Here is an 18,984-nt window from a genome sequence, read left to right as displayed (position 1 = left end):
AGAGCTTGGTCAGGCATTGAGGATGCCAAGATTGTCTTCTGTGCCATGGGTCATCATCAGTCATCCCGACTTTTGTCTTGCCACTGGACTTTTATGATCTTGGAAGATAGAGTGAGGCAGAACTCAGCTTCACTTAAATCCAATTCAAGTGCAAGTCAAGATGTTACCCTGTGATGTCGTTGGTCCTCTTTGAAAGGACAAACAACAATTCTATCTACCACCCCTATACCTTTGCATACGATCTCTTTTTTCTCTCTAGTACCTAGCATAGTGCCTGGCAAACAGCACTTAATAAATGCTTGCTTTATTGAACTGAATTAGTGCCTCCTTTTTAATGAAGTCCCTACTTTGTTTCACAAGAGCCTCGCCTCTTTGGCTTTAGATATTTTGCTCCCTTTACCATATCCCTTACTCCATCCCCTGCCCCAAATAAATTTACCTATTCTATATCTCACCCACTCAGACATGGGCTTTTGCTCTCTGTGCTTTCTAGGATATCAGCTCTCTAATCTGATAAATAATATGTGCTGGTGAGCTCAACAGAAGACGTTTGTTCTTTTCTGGCAATATATACTTCCATGAAAACCTTCTGTATACAATGTTCTTATCATCAAAACCATTACTGATTCAAAAGTGGATATTCTGGGCCTGGTAGTGAGGGAGGACAGCTCCAAAGCAGTCCAGGGCCAGAAAGGGGGAGATGTATTTGAGAGCTCAAAGGGACCTTGCAGTACTCGCTCAAATAATGCCATGTTGTGTGGGGCATCATTTCTATAGCCTGAAGGGGAGTCACTCAAAGAGATGGCATCCTCAAACTTTTCAGGCAGAGGAAGATGAATTCAGATAGCTAGCCGAGAAATTGACAGGAGTTGATAGGGGCAACCAGTTTCCTGAGAGCTTAAAGGAGTTTTCAGGGTAGGGTGGGGTAAAAAAATTGAGGATGAATATGTTCAGTAAGCCTGCACAATATAGATGAGCTATGGATAAGTGAGATGGAGGGGGAAGGGTAGTTTTAATCCAGGAAGCAAATGGCGACCCCTGAGCATCCAATGATGGTATCAGTTCAGGAGTGGGATGATCTCCACCCCTCGGACTGTGGCAAATAATCCTTCCCAGAGCTGGAACAGTGTGAGAAGCCTTCAGTGGGCCCTACCTCCCATCCTTAGGAGCCCATAGTGACTGACTGCATGATAAGAAATTGTGAGACTCTCTCTAATTATAATTATCATCATGAATGTCTCTCTTAATTACTGCATTTTAATTAGTGGGTGCCTTTTCCTCACCATTTGTGTGCTTTGTGGAATCACTGACATTTGAGAGCCCCAAAATAGGGATGTTTGGGGAAGAGAAATGGGGTGGGGGAGGGAATGACATCTGTTCATTTAATGCAGGGTGAGAATTGAGAAGCCTTACCAGGAGTCCAAGAGAAAAGATAAAATGGGAGGTGGCAGGTTATTTCCTTGGCTGATAGGGGTATGGGACGGTAGACAAGAATACAGAAGTGAGGAGTAGGGGAGGAAATAGAGGGTGTCCATGTATAAAATAATTTGAAATATATGTATTAAGCATATCTGTGTGTATATATGGTATGCACATATGTATGGGATGTAGTCACCTGTGTATGTACGTATATTCTTGCAAAGCTACTTGGGTCAGATTTGAAATCTGTTCTTGCAGGTTTCATTCTAGGGCATTAATTAAATAACTCAGGTCAGGTGTTGTCACCTCCTCAGGCTGGCCCCCTCCTCTGCAGCCTCTGGAGTATTTATGGACACCAGGATCACCACGGAGCAGTTTAAGGTTCCTTGACCAGCAGAGAGTTGGTTTTTTATTGTGCTTTTTTCCCTCTCACAGCCTTGTGCACTGAAGAATGCGTCCATGGCCGATGTGTCTCCCCTGACACCTGTCACTGCGAGCCTGGCTGGGGAGGCACCGACTGCTCCAGTGGTGAGTACATCCATACCCTTGTGGGTCAGAGGGTGGGTAAGTTGGTAAGTCTGCCCCTTGAGGACTCTGTTGCTGGGAGGGAGGGGGCAGAGTTTCCTCAGTGAACCTCTGAAATATGGAGCCCAGTAGGACAGAATAAAGGATGATAGCTGAAAGGAACCTCAGGAGCTAAAGATACACACCAGGGAAGGTGTGATTGAGTGTTCTTGTATTTGGGGACCTTCCTGGGAGTGTTATCTGCAGCTTGGTGGTGGTTGAGTGTTTGTGGGTATTTAGGGGAGGTGCAAAAGTGAGTACATACCATAAGGGATTGTGGGTACTGATGGAAGGATGGGTACTTGGGGGAGGAAAAGCCAAGATTCAGATTGACCCGCTCTCAGGAAGCTTCTCTAAGCATGGGCTATATTCTAGTTTTTGGTTTTTTCCCTCCTGGGCTGTGGCTCATCTTGAGCATCTGTATTTATTTCTCTGCTGTTCTGCTGTGAGTATCTCCTTCTCGATGTGACTTCTGTGAAGATAGATGTCCAAGCTCTCACCAGAAGTCTTGGGTGTACTTGCCAGCCTCTTTCCAAAGGCTGTGATTCAAAGTCCTTCCTAGTTATGTGCTGTGTGGACATCCTGCTGGCTACACAGAGAGTTTTGGATATTTGAGTCAGGTGATAATTTTGGAATGGAAAATTCAGGGTCAGCTGAATCAGGAGAAATGAAGGTGGGGTGGACAGGTTCTCTGGTATATTGGCAGCTTTACTGGTTCCACCATCATCTGTTTCTTCTGGGGCTTTGATCTCTGGCCCCGCTTTGAGTCTCTCCCCCTCCATGCCCCACACAGCTGCCAAATTGAGATTCCTCAAGCATAGGGATGTCTGTGTCACTCTCCTCTTCAAAAGCTCAAATATTACCTCTGAGATATATTACAAATTCCTCATTTGGCATTTAAGACCCTTCAAAATCTGGCTCCAGCCCGGCTTCCCAGACTTATTACGTGCTATTCCCCTTTGTGCATTCTGTATTCCAGCCAAACCAGTGTAATCTCCCATTTCCCATCTCCGTGCGTTTGTGAGGTCTGTCTCCTTTACTCTCACTTCTTAGAATTCCTGACTTGTTTGATAGCTCAGCTCAAGCATGACCTCCTATGTGAGGTCACTATAGATCTCCTCCTTAGTGACCAGTCTCCCTGTCCCAGTCCCACTCCCCAGTGACTTCATATTTACATATCAAGCCTTTTGTTGTTACTTCTATCTACATGCTGTTTCCCATAAGAGAGTGGGAGATTAAATTGGTTTTTGCTTTTGGTTTTCAAGTGCAAAGTCCAGTATCTGGCACGTGTTGTTGAATCATTTCAGTTTGTCTGACTCTTTGTGACCCCATTTGGGGTTTTCTTGGCAAAGATACTGGAGTGGTTTGCCATTTCCTTCTCCAGCCCATTTTATAAATGGGGAAGCTGAGGCAAGCAAGGTTAATTAAGTGAGTTGTCCAGGGTCACACAACTAGTAAGTGCCTGAGGTCAGATTTGAACTCCAGGCCTGGCATTCTATCTACTGCACCGTCCAGCTGCCCCCTCTGGCACATAGTAGGTGCTTAATGCATACTTACTGATTGTCACCATGCACAGTCTGATTTCTATACCAGGAGCAATTGAACTGGTGCTAATTTTTAGGGTGGGAATAGGCATGTAAATAACCTTTGAAAGTTTGGAGATGTTTGGGGTTTTTTTAGACCATGTATTTCTAACCTGGGGATTTGTGAACTTTGCATATATGTATATGTATATATATATGTATATCTATCTATCTACACACACACATATGTGTGTGTATATGTATATTATATATATATATATTATGATAACTATTTCACTATAATTGACTTTCTTTGTGTTTTATTTTATGCATCTTAAAATGTGATTCTGGGGCAGCTAGGTAGCACAGTGGATAAAGAACCAGCCCTGGATTCAGGAGTACCTGAGTTCAAATCCGGCCTCAGACACTTGACACTTACTAGCTGTGTGACCCTGGGCAAGTCACTTAACCCCCATTGCCCTGCAAAAAAAAAAAAAGTGATTCTGAGGAATCCAAAGGCTTTAACAAGCTGCCAAAGGGGGTCCACGACACAGAAAAGGTTAAGAACCCCATATTTTAGCCTATGATTTCATCGGTATAGGGAACCCTAGTGAGGAAAGTTCTCTACCAAGGCAGACTCAAACTCAGTCTTAGAGAATTGCCTGGGGGCACTCAGAGGTTGTGACTTGTCCAGGGTCACACAGCCAGTACATATTGGTCATTCAACAAACAGTTATTAAGTGCCTACTGTGTGCTAAGTATTGAGCTAAGTGCTAGGGAAGAGATGGGTCCTGAACCCAGGTCTTCCTGATTCTAAGTCTGGTTCTCCAATGGCTATGCTTCTGTTGGAGGTTTTACAGGAACCAACATGGGGGAAATGTTAGCCCTCCTGGTCCTAAACTTCTAGCCCACCCGATGATGAAGAACAGAGGACAAAATGTCAGTTTATGTTGGATAAAGGAGACAGAGGGACTATTATTAAATTGTACTAATCTCACAAGTGGAGATAAAAAGGAAAAAAAAAGTTTTTCTCTATATTGGAGATCTAGCTTTTTAAAATAATTAGAGATATTAAAGCCTTGACAATGATTGAGATAGAAGCATTATTCATAACTTTTATTTCCGCACTGGGCAGTGATCCAGTATATTTCATTTATGAGTTTTCAGCTGTAAGGAGAACGTGAGCCAATTCCTAAATTAAATATGCCCTGTTAACTTTTATAAATGATACCCCAGGATTAGCTTAGAAGCTTAAGCTTTCGTTGTATTAAGATAATTGTCGCATTCCATGTGTCCCGTATCTATTTGACTCCTTTCCCAGAGTGCTTTGCAGGCTGTGCCCTGTGTCCTTGGGGCCCAGAAACATGTTCTTGCAGCTGAGTGATTTCCAAAGTACTGGGGTGAGGATGACGGAGTCATCCTTGCCCTGACTTTCCATCTGCTCCCTGCCCCCCGCCCCCCCCCCCCGGCCATTTTCCTTATTTCTAGGGAACTAATAATAATGATGATAGCACTAATAGCTTGCATTTATATAAGTACTTTAGGATTTACAAAACACTGTATAAATATTATCTCATTTGGTTCTCCCAGCAATCCTCAGAGGAGGGTGCTATTATTGATTGTCATCATTTTACTTATGGGAAGCTGAGGAAGGCAGATGTTTAAGTGACTTGCCCAGAGTCAAACAGCAAGTAAGGATTTGGACTCGGGTCTTTCTGACTCCACGTCCAGTACTTTACACCACACCATCTAGCTGTATTTTCCACTGCTTAAAGTAAAGGGTCTGGGGGCAGTTAGGTGGCACAGTGGATAGAGCACTGGCCCTGGAGTCAGGAGTACCTGAGTTCAAATCTGGCCTGACACTTAACACTTACTAGCTGTGTGACCCTGGGCAAGTCACTTAACCCCAATTGCCTCACTAAAAAAAACAAAACAACACCAAATAAAGTAAAGGGTCTGATTTGAACTCTGGTCCTCCTGAATCCAGGACCAGTGCTTTATCCACTGCATCACCTAGCTGCCCCTGAGCTATCTCTTTTAATGTCAGTGTGTGTTTCCTTACCTGAAGCCCAAACATGCCTCCTACTTCTGGCTTCTGTTGCTGAGTAGATAGAAAAAGCACCAGCCCTTCCTCTATTTGGTGGCCTGCTAGCTCTTTGCAAAGCTGATTCCCAGGCTCCAGGACTTGGACTTTGCCTCTCATGGAAGTTACAAAGAAATTCTGTTTTCTTCCCATAGTCTCAGTTTGCTTGTTGAAGTGTCTACGCTGTTCCTATGGCCTCTTTGTCTCCTGGCTTGTCAGTACTAGGTCTCAGCGCTGACTGAAATGCCTCTTCTTGGATCATCTCTGCTGCTTCCCATTCTGTTTGGTGCTGCTCTGGCCCAGTAACTGTTGGAAGGAAGGATCAAGGGAAGAAAGGGGGAGGGGAGAGGGAGGGAGGGAGGAAGGAAGGAAGGAACAAGGGAAGAAAAGAATGAGGGAGGGAGGAAAGGAAGAAAAGAAGGAAGAAGGTTTTCAACATTTGTTTTCATAAGAATTTTAGTCCTAAATTTTTCTCCCTCCCTCCCTCCCTTCCCTCCCCGCTCCCGAAGACAGCAAGCAATCTAATATAGGTTATATATGTACAATCACATTAAACATATTTCTGCCTTAGTCATACTGTGAAAGATGAATCAGAACAAAAGGGAAAAACCTCCAAAAACAAAAACAAAAGTAATAATAGTATGGAAAGAAGGAAGAAAGAAGAGAAGGAAGGAAGGCTGGAGGTAAGGAGGGAAGAAAGGTAGGAGGAAAAAAGGAAAGAAGGGAAGGAAGGATGAGGGAAGGATAGAAGGAAGGAAGGAGAAAGGAAAGGAAGGAAGGAGGAGGGAAGGAAAGAGGGAGGAAGGGAAAGAAGCAAGGAGGGAAAGAAGGAAAAAAGGAAGAAGGAAAGATTTAACAAGTATCTTCTATGTGTCAGGCACTGGGCTAAACACTTTACAACATCCTCTTATTTGATCTTCACAGTGACCCTGAGAAGTAGGAGCTGTTATGATTCCTATTTTACAGTTGAGGAAACTGAGGCAGACAGATTAAATGACTTATCCACAGTCACCCAGCTAGTGTCTGATGCAAGATTTAAACTCAGGCATTCCTGACTCCAGGTCCAGTGCTCCATCCATGAGGCCCCCTAGTTGTCTTGGGTATCCTGTTATTCTTTAATCCTTCCCAGCTACCTGATTCCCTATAGCTCTGGTATTCATGGAATCCAGTCCTCAATTCCTGGTGACCTTATCTTCCTTTTTGACTCAGGGATATGTAGTTGATAGAGTAGCCTTAGAAATTGATGTGTGCTGTCTACTGCGTTAGACACTAAATGAATTGGCTGTGTTGTTTTATAGACTTTTGTGCTAATTACTTAATTGGTGCCAAACTCTTCTGGCCTCCTCAAATGCTCAGGGGCAGATTCATACACTTATAAACTCGTAGCATGTTACAGCTGAAAGGAACCTTAGAGACATCTAGTCCAAGCTCCTCACGGGCTTCCAAAAACTGGATGGGCATGTTCCCAGGAGGCCAGTCCGCTGAGCTGAGCTTACAGGGCTTAAGTCACTGTTGCTTTACTGGGAAAGTGATAACAGGGTAGGATCCCCTTCCTAGATGCATTCTGGGCACTGGTCCAGTTATTAGGAGTATATAGATTTCAGATTCAAATTAGGAATCCAACAACAGAGTTTTTATTTATTTTTATTTTATTTTAAAAATATTATTTAAAGTTTTGAGTTCCAAATTCTATCCCTCCCTCCTTCCTTCCTTCCTCCCTGTGGCAGTAAGCAATCAAATATATTTTATACATGTGCAATTATGTAAAATATTTCCATATTAGTCACTCTAAGAAAGATTTTTAAGCACCTTCTAGGAGTAAGGCACTCTACTTGGTGCCTGGGAGGAAGACAGAAAAAAAAATCCCTGCCCTCAGGGGGCTTACATTTTGTTGGGATGCGCTAGTTCAGCAAACAGGTAGCGAACCTAGTGGATTTGGCCAAAGGGACAGAACTACGGCCATAGTAATAGCTGACATTAATATAGTATGAGCTCACTGGAGGCGGAACGGCTTCATTTGTGTTGAGCAGACATTTATTAAACAAAAGCTTGCTGCCCCTGTCACGACGTTCCATTTCCTATGCTTCCCTATGCCTGGAATGCTCTCCCTGCTCACCCCACCCCTGCAAATCTTGGAGTCCCTGCAAAATCCAACTCAAAAGTTTGGCACCAATTAAACTACCTGAGACCTTTCCTGATCTCCCAAGCTAATAATAGTGCTCCTTCATCCCTACTCACCTGACATTACTTTGTGTGTTACCATGTAGATATTTAAATATTTAACTTTACTTGTCTGTTTGTTTACCAGGACCGAAAATAAAGCCTGTCGTAAGGCAGGGTAATTTCATTTTTGTCCTTGTATCCCCAATGCCTGCACCTAGCCAGTGCTTATGATGAATGCTTGTTGATTGATTCCTTGAAACTCAGCTATGAGCCATCTGGGCAGAAGTCATTCCACTTGTGTGTGCCTCTGTTCCCTCATTTAATCTAAACCCTAACAGAGGGTTTAGATTCATGGCTGTCTACACTGCCTTACCCATACCCACCTGCCTTTAGAGGAGGGAGGGGGGGGACCTCCGGAGGCCTGTGCCTTGGATGTGACTCATGGCCCCCACTCCTCAAATCCTCCTGGGCTGAGAGTTCCCGGAGGAAGGCCACAAGTCTGCCCAGGCTGAGGACTTCCGCTCTGCGGGCACTGGAGAGGCAGGAGGTGCTGAGCTCCTGGGGAAGCCCAGAAACTCTCTGCTGCTCTGAATGCAGGGGTTGAATTGCCTGCTGTCAAGGCTAAGCAACTCCAGATGAATCACTCCAAAGCAATTACAAAGGTTCTTCCCCCGGCCCACTCTCTCCTCTTCCCTCTCCAGACCCAGAGCTCAGCTTAAGGCTGGGCACCATCCCTGGGAGAACTGCCTTCTGTGTGCATCTGCTCCTGCCCTTGGGCCTCCCAGAATGGGGGCTCTGAAGTCTTCTCACACTGGGGTCTGTTTACCATAATGGGAACCAGAGCAGAACCTGAACAGGGCAGAAAATGTTTTCTTTCTCTTCCTGTCTGTCTTTTCCTCTCTCTCTCTTTCCTTCATTCTTTCCTTTCTTCCTTCTTTCATTCTTCTTTCCTTCTTCTCCTTTCCTTTTCTTCCTTTTTCTTCCTTTATTTATTTATTTTTGAAATCTGGGCAAATAGAATTATTAGTATTTTTATTCAATACCCAACCCCCATCCCAAACCCTTCCTCCCTTTTCATTCCCTTTCACTTTGCTACTTTCCTTATCTCTCTTCCCATCTCACTCCATCTCTGCCTTTCCTCCTTTTCTGTCTTTCCTAATTGGCTCTGATCTCTCTGTGCGTCCACTCTCTCTTTCCCACCTTATCTCGATGTCACTGCCTTCCGTTCTGTCCTTCTCTCTGCGTGTCACTGCTCTGTACCTATCATGCTGTCTCTCCTACTTGTGCCTGTCCCTTTTTCTGTGTCCCTATCTCTCCCATTATGTCTCTGTGTTCCCGTCTCTCTTTCACCCTGAGCCCTTCATCTTGTCCTTGTCCTTGGGCCCTTGTCCTTTCTCTGTCTTTGTCTTTTGTGTGGCCTGACAGAAAGAACACTGTCTCAGAGGAGCTCTTTTCAAAGCCTACCTCTGATGCTTACCACCTGGTGACTTTGGGCCTAATCCTCCCTTTGTCTTAGTTTTCCTCAACTGTAAATAAATGGGATAAACTAAATGAGCCTCTGAGGTTCCTTCTAGCTGAGAGAGAGAGAGAGAGGAGAGAAGAGAGAGAGAGAGAGAGAGAGAGAGATGAGAGAGAGAGCCCGCCAGCCAGCCAGCAGCCAGCCAGATCTCAGGGTACGCTAATTTCTAATAGTGGTGAGATATTCATACTTGGCAGTGGTGAACATTGAGGAATAGTTTTGGTTTGGAAAGTTCCAGGGATGGTGATTGAATACCTGGGGCAATACATGGATACACTTTTTTTTTAGTAGCAATGGCAGTTTGATTTGATGAAGCCTCCAAATGTGTGTGTGTGTGTGGGGGGGATGTGTGACAAAAGAGGCAACAAGGATGTTGTTGAGAACATGGTATGAGAATACAGTAAAGTGATCAAGTGGAGCCACCCATCAGTCATTACTAGAAGGGCCCTGGATCAAGTGCTCAGGGTTAAGCATTCCAGGTAAGGGCCTCTGGTCTGGGAGCAGAGGATGAATGGATTGAAAAGATGACAGGGAAGTGACCCTGTGCAAGTCACTTAACCCTGTTTGCCTCAGTTTCTTCATCTATCACTTGAGCTACAGAAGGAAATGGCAGACTACTCTAGTATCTTTGCCAAGAAAACCCCAAATGGTGTCATGAAGAGTTGGAGATGTCTGAAATGACTGAACAACAGCAACAGCAAAAGGGCCTTCTGTTTATTCCTTAGGTCTGTATTCCTTCTCTTTAACATTTCTTGTCCTAGTTTTTCTATAGGAAGAGACTGACACTTCCTCTGTCCCTGGGGCTGGACAGGCCAGACTCAGGAGACTAGGTCACAGGCAAGAGTGTTAGGCTCTTAGGCCGCTGCTACTTTCTCCCTAGCCAGTGAGGGTCAGATTTCTCCCCCTTGAATATGTATACTCCCTTGCTTTCAGAGACAGTTTTAGCTCTGATTGGAGGCAGCTTAAGTGGTGTAGTAGATAGAGTATTTGACTTGGATGTAGGAAGACCTGAGTTCAAATTCTACCTCAGACACTTAGCTGTGGGACCCAGGTAAGTCACTTAACTTCCCTCTTGTTGCTCCAAGAATCTGTAGCATGCACAGCAGATGCACTCAGTGACCATCTTGGCATATGGGCTAAACCAGGTTGGGGGTATCAGACAGGCCTTAAGCCTGTCCAAGAGTTAGGGATATTTCTACCCAAGCATGGGAATGGGTGATGAGAAACAATCTGTTTCATGGCCATGAAAGTGCTGAAACAGGAGCCTATGGAGCACTTAGACCTTGGTCAGGCACTGAAAACGCCAAGGTCATCTGCTTGCATCCTGGGCTATTGGCACTTGTCTGACCTTTGCCCTGCCACTGGACTTCATTGTCTCAGGGAAAGAGAGTGAGGCTGAGGATGAAGTGGCAACTCTGCCCACTTAAATCCAATTCATTTGCAAGTCAAGACATCATCTATGATGTCTTTGGTCCTTTCTGAAAAACAAAGGACCAGGGACAACAACAATACAAAACAGAGATAAATATAGGTTGTTGTGAAGATCCATTGAGATGGTGCATATAAAAGTGCTTTGTGGATAAACCCTAAACCACTATGTAAACGCTAGTCATCATCTCACCTCAACATGACTTTTTATTATTACTGATTTATGGAATGGAATGAGTAAGAATGGCCAGGAGTGGGGACTGTGCGAGCGGATGCAGTTCTCTACCACGGATCTTCTCCTTTGCAAGTTTGGTGGGAGTTGGACCTGCCGGAGCCTTCTTGTGACTGTGAAAACCAGTAACTAAGCATCCTGGTATGTGTGGTGATGGGAGCGGGCAGTGAGGCGGGGGGAGGCGTGGGGAAGGAGGCCAGGAGAGGGGACTTCTGTCCTACTCAACATTGGCCATCTGTTCTCTGAAGATAAAAATTAATAAATAAGTGAAATGAACACAGCATTAAAAATTGACTGTGATAAAAGCCAGCATGGAGCGAGCAGGTGCAAGTTGGAGTCATTGTACCCAGCTGCAGCCGGCATCCATACCTCTTCCTCTTTCACTGGCACCGGGCCCACAGAGGACCCCGCGCCCCCCATCAGTCAGTCGCCCACACCCCCTCCTGGGAAGTGCCTTAGTGGGATGCTTTCCTTCCCTAGGAAGGAAAACAAGCTGCTTCCTGCTTTCCTTCCTCTCCACACCTACTGAGCCTTGAAGTAACAGCTTGTGTAGGGTGGGAAAGGAGGCACTAGGTTGTAGTGGTAAGAGCAGGTGAACTTTGAATCAAAGGAATCTGGGTTCAAATTCTGCTGCTGCTACTACTGGCAGTGGGACTTTGGGCTTTGAACCTCTTTGGGTTCAGTCCCTGAGCCATAAAATGAGAGACTGGGGTTTTGTGGCCTTTGAGTCGTTTTTGGCTGAGTCTTACTCTTTGTGAGCCCTTTTGCGGTTTTCTTGGCAAGGATACTGGAGCGGTTGCCATTTCCTTCTCCAGCTCATTTGACAGATGAGGAAACTGAGGCAAACAGGGTGAAGTCACTTGCCCAGGTCACCCAATTAGTAAGTATCTGAGGCCAGATTCGAATTCAGGAAGAGATATCTTCCTGACTCCAGACCCAAACTCCCTATCCACTACCCCACCTAACTGCCACTTAGACTGGGCTAGAAGCCCTCTAATCCACCTTTCCAGCTCTAACTCTGTGGTCATAGAAAATGGAATACTGCTGTCTGCCTGAGATCTCCTGAAAAAGCAAGCCCCTGGCAAGATAGCACGGGAAGATCGAGAAATCTTTTGTTCCCTGGGGCCCTGAAGTTACTGAAGCATTTTCCCATCCTCCTAGGTGGCCTTAGGTATTAGTAGTGATTTTTCTGTCTTCTGTTGTCCATTTCCTTATTCATTTATGAATGCTAGTCTCTCAGATGGAAGGGAGGGGTGGGAAGATGGGAAAAGAATGGTCATTCATTCACATAGCAAAACATGCATCGAGCATCTATGTACATAAATGTCCTTGTTAAGGGCTTGTTGTTGTTTGTCCTTCATTCTCAAAGAGGACCATGACATCGGGGTGATGTCATGACTTGTAGTGAATTGGATTTAAGTGAGAGAGGCCTGCGCAAAGTCACAAACCTCACTCTCTCCTCCAGAGCCATCTGGGTCCAGTGGCAAGATATACATCAGGATGACTGGAGATGGCCCTGGATATTTGAGGCAATTGGGGTTAAGTGACTTGCCCAGGGTCACATAGCTAGTAAGTGTCAAGTGTCTGAGGCCATATTGAACACAGGTTCTCCTGACTCCAGGGTCAGCGCTCTATTTACTGAGCCATCTAGCTGCCCACATGCTGAGGACTATGAGAGAGACAAAGGCAGTCAGTCCTTTGCCTTCCAGTTTCTAGTCTAACAAGAGGCATAAGATACACAGAATCGGGGCAGCTAGATGGCGCAGTGGTAAAGCGCTGGCCCTGGATTCAGGAGTACCTGGATTCAAATCCGGCCTCAGACACTTGACACTGTGAGATTTAAAATTGGATATTAGATCATAAATCTCCCCTACTTAACCTTTCCCCGTAATTTATCTCCCAGACTAGTAAATGGAAGAAGCTTTTGGTTTTCTAGATAGACCTTTTATTGTTATGGTAGTCACAAGGTGATGTTGATTAGAAGGATAGGAAAGTAGAAACACAATACAAATCGTCTTAAGTCTAAGCTTAGTCTATATTCCTTATAAAACTCACCAAAACCGAAGGCCACCTTTGGAGAGAGAGAGAGAGACCGTCTGTGCAGCGCAGTCAGGAGACCAGCAGAGCAGGAAAAGCCCACTTCCGTTCTCTCCTTGTCTTTTAAGCTCGCACCCCGGAAGTCGAGTGCGTAGCAGGCAGTCTGACGTGCGCAGCAGGCGGACTGGACTTACTAGCTGTGCAACCCTGGGCAAGTCACTTTAACCCTCGTTGCCCTGCCAAAAAAAAAAAAGATACACAGAATCTAGGCAGCAGAATCACAGGATTCAAAGCTTGAGGGACCTTAGAGATCATCTAGGCCAGGGTTCTTGACATTTTTAGTATCATGGACCCCTTTGGCAGTCTGGTGATGCCTATGACGCCTTTTCAGATAACGCTTTTAAAATGAATAAAATATAGCACATAGGATCACAAAGGAAACCTGTTTAATAAAATGTAATTATCAAAACTTTTTTAAACAAGTTCACAGACCCTAGGTTAAGATGCAAAGCCAACCCTATCCTTTTACAGATGAGAAAATGGAGGTCCAGAGAGCAAAGCGAATTGGACCAATAGCACATAGGAAGCAGCAGAGCTGGCATTTGAACCCAGTTTTTCCAACTGCAAATTAAATTCTCATTGCCTTGTATCCTGAAAAGGGCCATATGAATACTAGGGGTGAGGAGTGTTTGAAGGTCAGAGAAGAGAAAGCTCATTTCTGGCTGTGGATAAATAAGGAGCACTTCACAAAAGAAGTGATAGGGACTTGAAGCCTCATTCACTAGTGGAGATGTGAGGGAAGGACATTCCAAGTGGAAGAATAGAGACTCACAGGTGGAACTGGGGGCAGGGAGTCACACCATTCTTGGAAGCACAAGACACTTGAGAGGTAGGCTGGTGGGGAATTCATCCCCTTCCTGCCTCCTTCCTCTCAAGTTTCTTGTGACTGGCTTAAGCTTTTGGGTGGAAGAGTGAAGCACTTGTTATTATGCTTTGGGAGGAGGAGTGTTGGGCTTCTCTATTCTCCTGTGTCACACCAGGCCTGAACATTCAAGAATGTAGCGCCATCTGTCCAAAGGGGGATGGGACTTTAGAGACTATCGAATTCACCTCGGAGTAAACTGAGGCCCAGGAAGGGTACTGACTTGTCCAAGGACACACAGATGGTATCAGAGGTGGGCACGTAGCAGGACCATCTTGATTGAAGTCAGGGGAGGCACTGAGAGGAGAGAAAGATGGGTTTGTGGGGATGGGGAGATATTGCCGCTGGTGAATGCGACTTAGAATGCTGAAGATGGCTTGGCATAGCTTGGCTGTATTTGCTACTGTGGAAGAAGGGCAATTGAGCTGTGGGTTGAAAAGGCAGTAGCTGCTGCAAATAATCCTGAAGAGGGCACCAGTCTCTACCCATCACCCATAAAGTTGCTTATAGCTCAGCTGTAAAGCTTAAGCCTCTTTGATTTCCCATAATGAACTTTATTAAAAAGCTGACTGTGCAGACAGAAGGGCAATCCTGAGAGCCAGGTCACAGCTCTAGGAGGTAGAGCTCTGTGGAGTTGGCTTGATGACTTTCCTAAATGTTCATGTTATGTAGTGCATGTCTCGGGCTGGGGGGGCGGGGGAGACTTATACACTGGGCTGTGCTTTAAACTGGTTGGGGATTTGAAGGTACATTGTAGACCAGTGGAGGATGCTCTTTCATTTGGTCCTTATATCCCTAATAATACCATCTGAATTCTTCCTTATGCCTCTTGTCATCCCTGGCCCCTGGGCCACAGGATCCTGGATGTCCTAAGTTATGAGACCGTGACAGTGTCTTGCCTTCCCAACTTTCCCCTTTCCCTGGTCCTTCCAGCAAATGACTCACTTGACCTTTGGTTGTGTAATTAGGTCAGAACAAACTATATAATGGCATTGAAGCATGCCCTTGGTAGGAGAGTTTTTGCCATTTCCACCTTACCACCACTTTCTTGAGGATATATAAGCAGAAGAAAGCTCAGAGGAAGCCTTTCCTATTGGCATCTCTCGCTGGGGCGCAGACATAGCTTACATCGTGTTCACGACAGTTCCAGCAACACCAGGACCTTGGGGCTCTCTCCATGGACGCGGAAGTTCACTCCCTAATGAGGAAAGCCAATGGCGGTAGTAGGTTGGATAATAAGCCTCAAATTGAATAATTAATGAAGTTATAAAAATACATCTGCTCTACGGTCAGGGTAATTCAGCCCAATTAGAAGCAATTATTTCGCAGAGTTATGACACTGCCTTTTTTTTGCAAACCACTCTGGCAACAACATAGGATTCCCAGGTTCTGCTGCCCGAGAGAGGGAGGTAATTTTGCCGAGATGGGACGACTGTATGACTGCCTTTCTCAACAAGGGGTTTTCAGGGGGAGATTGGAGAGAATTCAATTGAACCAGCCTTTATTAAGCACCTACTGTGTGGCAGGTACAGGGCTAGAAGCTGAGCATACAAAGTCTGAAGAGTCCCTGCCTTCAAAGAGCTTATATTCTGAGTCTCTTTCCTGGTCTTAGTTTTGATCAGAGACTCTGCCTGACGCCATTTTTGTCTTATACATTGTCTCTCCTAATAAGAGTGTAAAACAGAGAGTATCCCTAGTACTTAGTACAATGCTTGGCACATAGTAAGAATTTGATAATTTTTTTTTTTTCGTTCAGCTCATTTCATTCATTAGTTCTTTTCCCCCCTTTTATTTATTTTTGCGGGGGGGCAGGGCAATGAGGTTTAAGTGACTTTCCCAAGGTCACACAGCTAGTAAGTGTCAAGTTTCTGAGGTCAGATTTGAACTCAGGTCCTCCTGAATCCAGGGCCAGTGCTTTATCCACTGCGCCACCTAGCTTCCCCCTCATTCATACGTTCTTGCCCGTGAATCTTGGATATTTACTTATATAACTTAGAGAGATCTGGTTCTAGCCCTGACTTGGTATCCAACTTTCTCTGTGACCTGGGACAATTTCCTTACCCTCTCTAGGTCTCAGTTTCCTTCTCTGGTAAAATGCAGGGATTGGGTGGGGTCTCTCCCAGTTCTAATATTCCATAATTCAACATATGAAAAGATGTGGTATTCTGTTTTCTTTTACCAATGAAGTCACTCAATCCATATACCTATAAGAAACCGTAAATTCAGGGTGGTGGTACATGTATAAGCCACTTTATGCAATAAGTTCTTGAAAAATTGTTGAGTAAATAAATTCTTATATTAAACTCATTAGGGGAGTTCAAGGATCCCATTTAATAGGCTCTGCAGTATCCCGGGAATTGATGTAATCAGTACAATGCCATATGATTTGGGAATATGTACAGGGCTTTCAACATCCTCACACTTCTTGCCAAAACAAAACCCCATCTTTTTAACACTAGTGTTTTCCCAGCGATGCTATATGACTGTGAACTAGGAAATACCATAATCTCTGAGGAATCAGAATTAAAGGTCAACAAAAGGCAACGGAGAGGCATATGGTAAACACACATAATCCCATTGCCAAAGATGAATTGTGAACAAAATAAATGGTATAAAAGCTATTAAAAATATGTATGCTCAGAAAAAGAGGTGAGCTGGTCATGGAGCTGGAGTGAAAGATAGCAGATGTTCAATCTGCATGCAGTATTGGTACCCACATAATATCAAAGATATCAACAAGATGAGAGGGCATGGATGAGTTGTGAACATATACCACTTGAGAGAGTGTCATCATGAATGAGATCAGAGATCTTTTGAGAGGTTGCAGTAGAAGGAATCAGAGCGTTGTACATTTAGAGCTGTAAGTGACCTTGGAGTTTGTAGAGTCCACCATTTTGCAGATGATGAACTGAGGTCAAGTGAGATTAGGTGAATTGTCCACTTAGTAAGTGTCTGAAGTGGCATTTGGATCCAGGGCTTCCTGCCTTCAGGTCTAACATCTCTAGCTGCTATCCTATGCCATTCCATACAGCCAAGGGTCCTGTTGTAAAAGGATTTCTTTCCTTCTGCAGCAGGATCCTCCCCTTCTGACTGACCTTGTTGGAAAACTTGTATTTTTGTCCATGAGAAGAAGTTTTAAAATAAAACTGTCCTGTGCAGCCACAATAGACATTTTAGTACCTTCCTAGAACCATGGTCTCATCAGTGTGACTATCCCTGCACTGATACACATCGCAAGCCAATCACACTTCCTCATCCTATGGGATTTTTTGTGTCCTTCAATAAATTCTTCCTGAAGGCTATACTTACTAAGCTTGAGCCTCCTTCTGTATGTTTTAATACAGAGGGTTCCCAAAGTCTTGGTGTAGTATTAAACTAGTGAAGCTTTGGGGAGCCCTATATTTTATGAGTACTAGTGCAACACTCAGGCTGTGCATTTTCCATCTTTCACTCTTGCTACGTGACTGGTCCACCTTCTTTTATAGTCGGTCAGCAACCATTTATTAAGGGCTACCTATGGGCCAAGTATTGTGCTGAGTGCTGGAGATACAAAGAAAGACAAAAATAGCCTCTCAATTCAAGCTTACATTCTAATGGGTAACAACATGTAAATAGGATATTTACAAGATATCTATATCCATATCTATATCTATATCTATATCTATATCTATATCTATATCTATATCTATATCTATATCTATATCTATATCTATATCTATATCTATATCTATATCTATATCTATATCTATATCTATATGGAAGAGATAGAAGGAACTCTTAGAGGGGAAGTTATTAGCATGATGGGGGGGACTAGAAAAGATTTCCTGAAAAAGGTTGAATTTGAGCTAAGTCCTGAAAGAAGCTAGGGAAATTAAGAGAAAGAAATGAGGCTGGAAATTATTCCAGGTACGTGGAAATGACATTGTAAAGACACAGAAATTGTAGATGAGGTATCTTTCGTTTGTTTGTTTTTTATGGGCAATGAGGGTTAAGTGACTTGCCCAGGGTCACACACCTAGTAAGTGTCAAATGTCTGAGACTGGATTTGAACTCAGGTCTTCCTGAATCCAAGGCCAGTGCTTTATCCACTGCGCCACCTAGCCGCCCTCAATGAGGTATCATTTTTGAAGGACTTATGATAATTCTTGTAAGTTACATGGTACTGTCTACTTTTACCCCTCAGAAATCTTAACATTGCCTTTTGGGTCATCTGAAATTCTTCTGAGATCATAGCATTCCATGATTTGCTGTCAAAAAGCATCACCGTGGGGCAGCGAGGAGGCGCAGTAGATAAAGCACTGGCCCTGGATTCAAGAGGACCTGAGTTCAAATCTGGCCTCAGACACTTGACACTTACTATCTGTGTGACCCTGGACAAGTCACTTAACCCTCATTGCCCCAGAAAAAAAGCATCACCAGGAGAATATTAATGTTAAAGAGATGAGTTTTAGCAGCAAGAGGCTCCTCGAGACCATTGAAAGAGCAGCATAGTTTTCTAAATGCAGTCCAGTACATTGTTCTCATATTTGGTTCTGGGCCTGGCTCATTATATGTCCATAGTGTGATAAACTGCATGTCATAATCTGGACAAAATGCATGCGTCATTCACCTGTATGAATAATCAGACCATTCTCTTCTGAGTGGCCCTGCATATCTTGGAGAAGGTTCTGAGTCTTGAAGCCATCAATGTACCAGCATCCCCAAGGATGTACTGGAATACATCCAGGATCCAGGAATACTGGAAGGACCTCACCTATAGGGAATCTGTCTTACATTTGGGATTTTCTATAGAATATCTTCTGTGACAGTAGTAAAAAAATTTTGTTAAACTTATTATGCCTTGATTGATATTGATAAGTCAAGTATCATAGAATGCAATGGTTGCCATCAATCATGAAATCTTAACATGTGCATGGCAGCATCTTGAGAGCCTTCAAGGCTGTTTTGCCTTAGAAAGTCACACACCTTTTGGGGGGCATTAAGCATTTATTAAAGCATATTAAGTATTAGTGAAGAGTGCACACATGGCTCTGAAAGATAGGAAAGCCTAACTAGGAAATAGAAGGGAGAGAAAAGAAAAAATGGAGAACCCTA

At 44.2% G+C, this 18,984-nt stretch overlaps 1 protein-coding gene across 10 annotated transcripts in view; it reads left to right on the top strand.

Moving 5' to 3' along the window:
• The window catches only part of MEGF11 (multiple EGF like domains 11), a 466,023-nt gene that overhangs the window by 224,701 nt on the left and 222,338 nt on the right, over positions 1-18,984 (top strand). For all 10 annotated transcript variants that reach the window (XR_006354901.1, XR_006354902.1, XM_043986259.1 and 7 more), the window contains one exon: positions 1,855-1,947. Coding sequence is in view for 8 of the 10 variants with exons in the window: in XM_043986259.1 (XP_043842194.1) it covers positions 1,855-1,947 (93 nt within the window). In the remaining 2 variants the exon portion in view is untranslated. The remainder of the gene's footprint in view (positions 1-1,854; positions 1,948-18,984) is intronic.

Source organism: Dromiciops gliroides, chromosome 2 (genome assembly GCF_019393635.1).
Source record: "Dromiciops gliroides isolate mDroGli1 chromosome 2, mDroGli1.pri, whole genome shotgun sequence".
Taxonomy (NCBI): Eukaryota; Metazoa; Chordata; class Mammalia; order Microbiotheria; family Microbiotheriidae; genus Dromiciops; species Dromiciops gliroides.
Note: the sequence above shows the minus strand (reverse complement) of the source record. Positions and strands in the feature narration are given on the sequence as shown.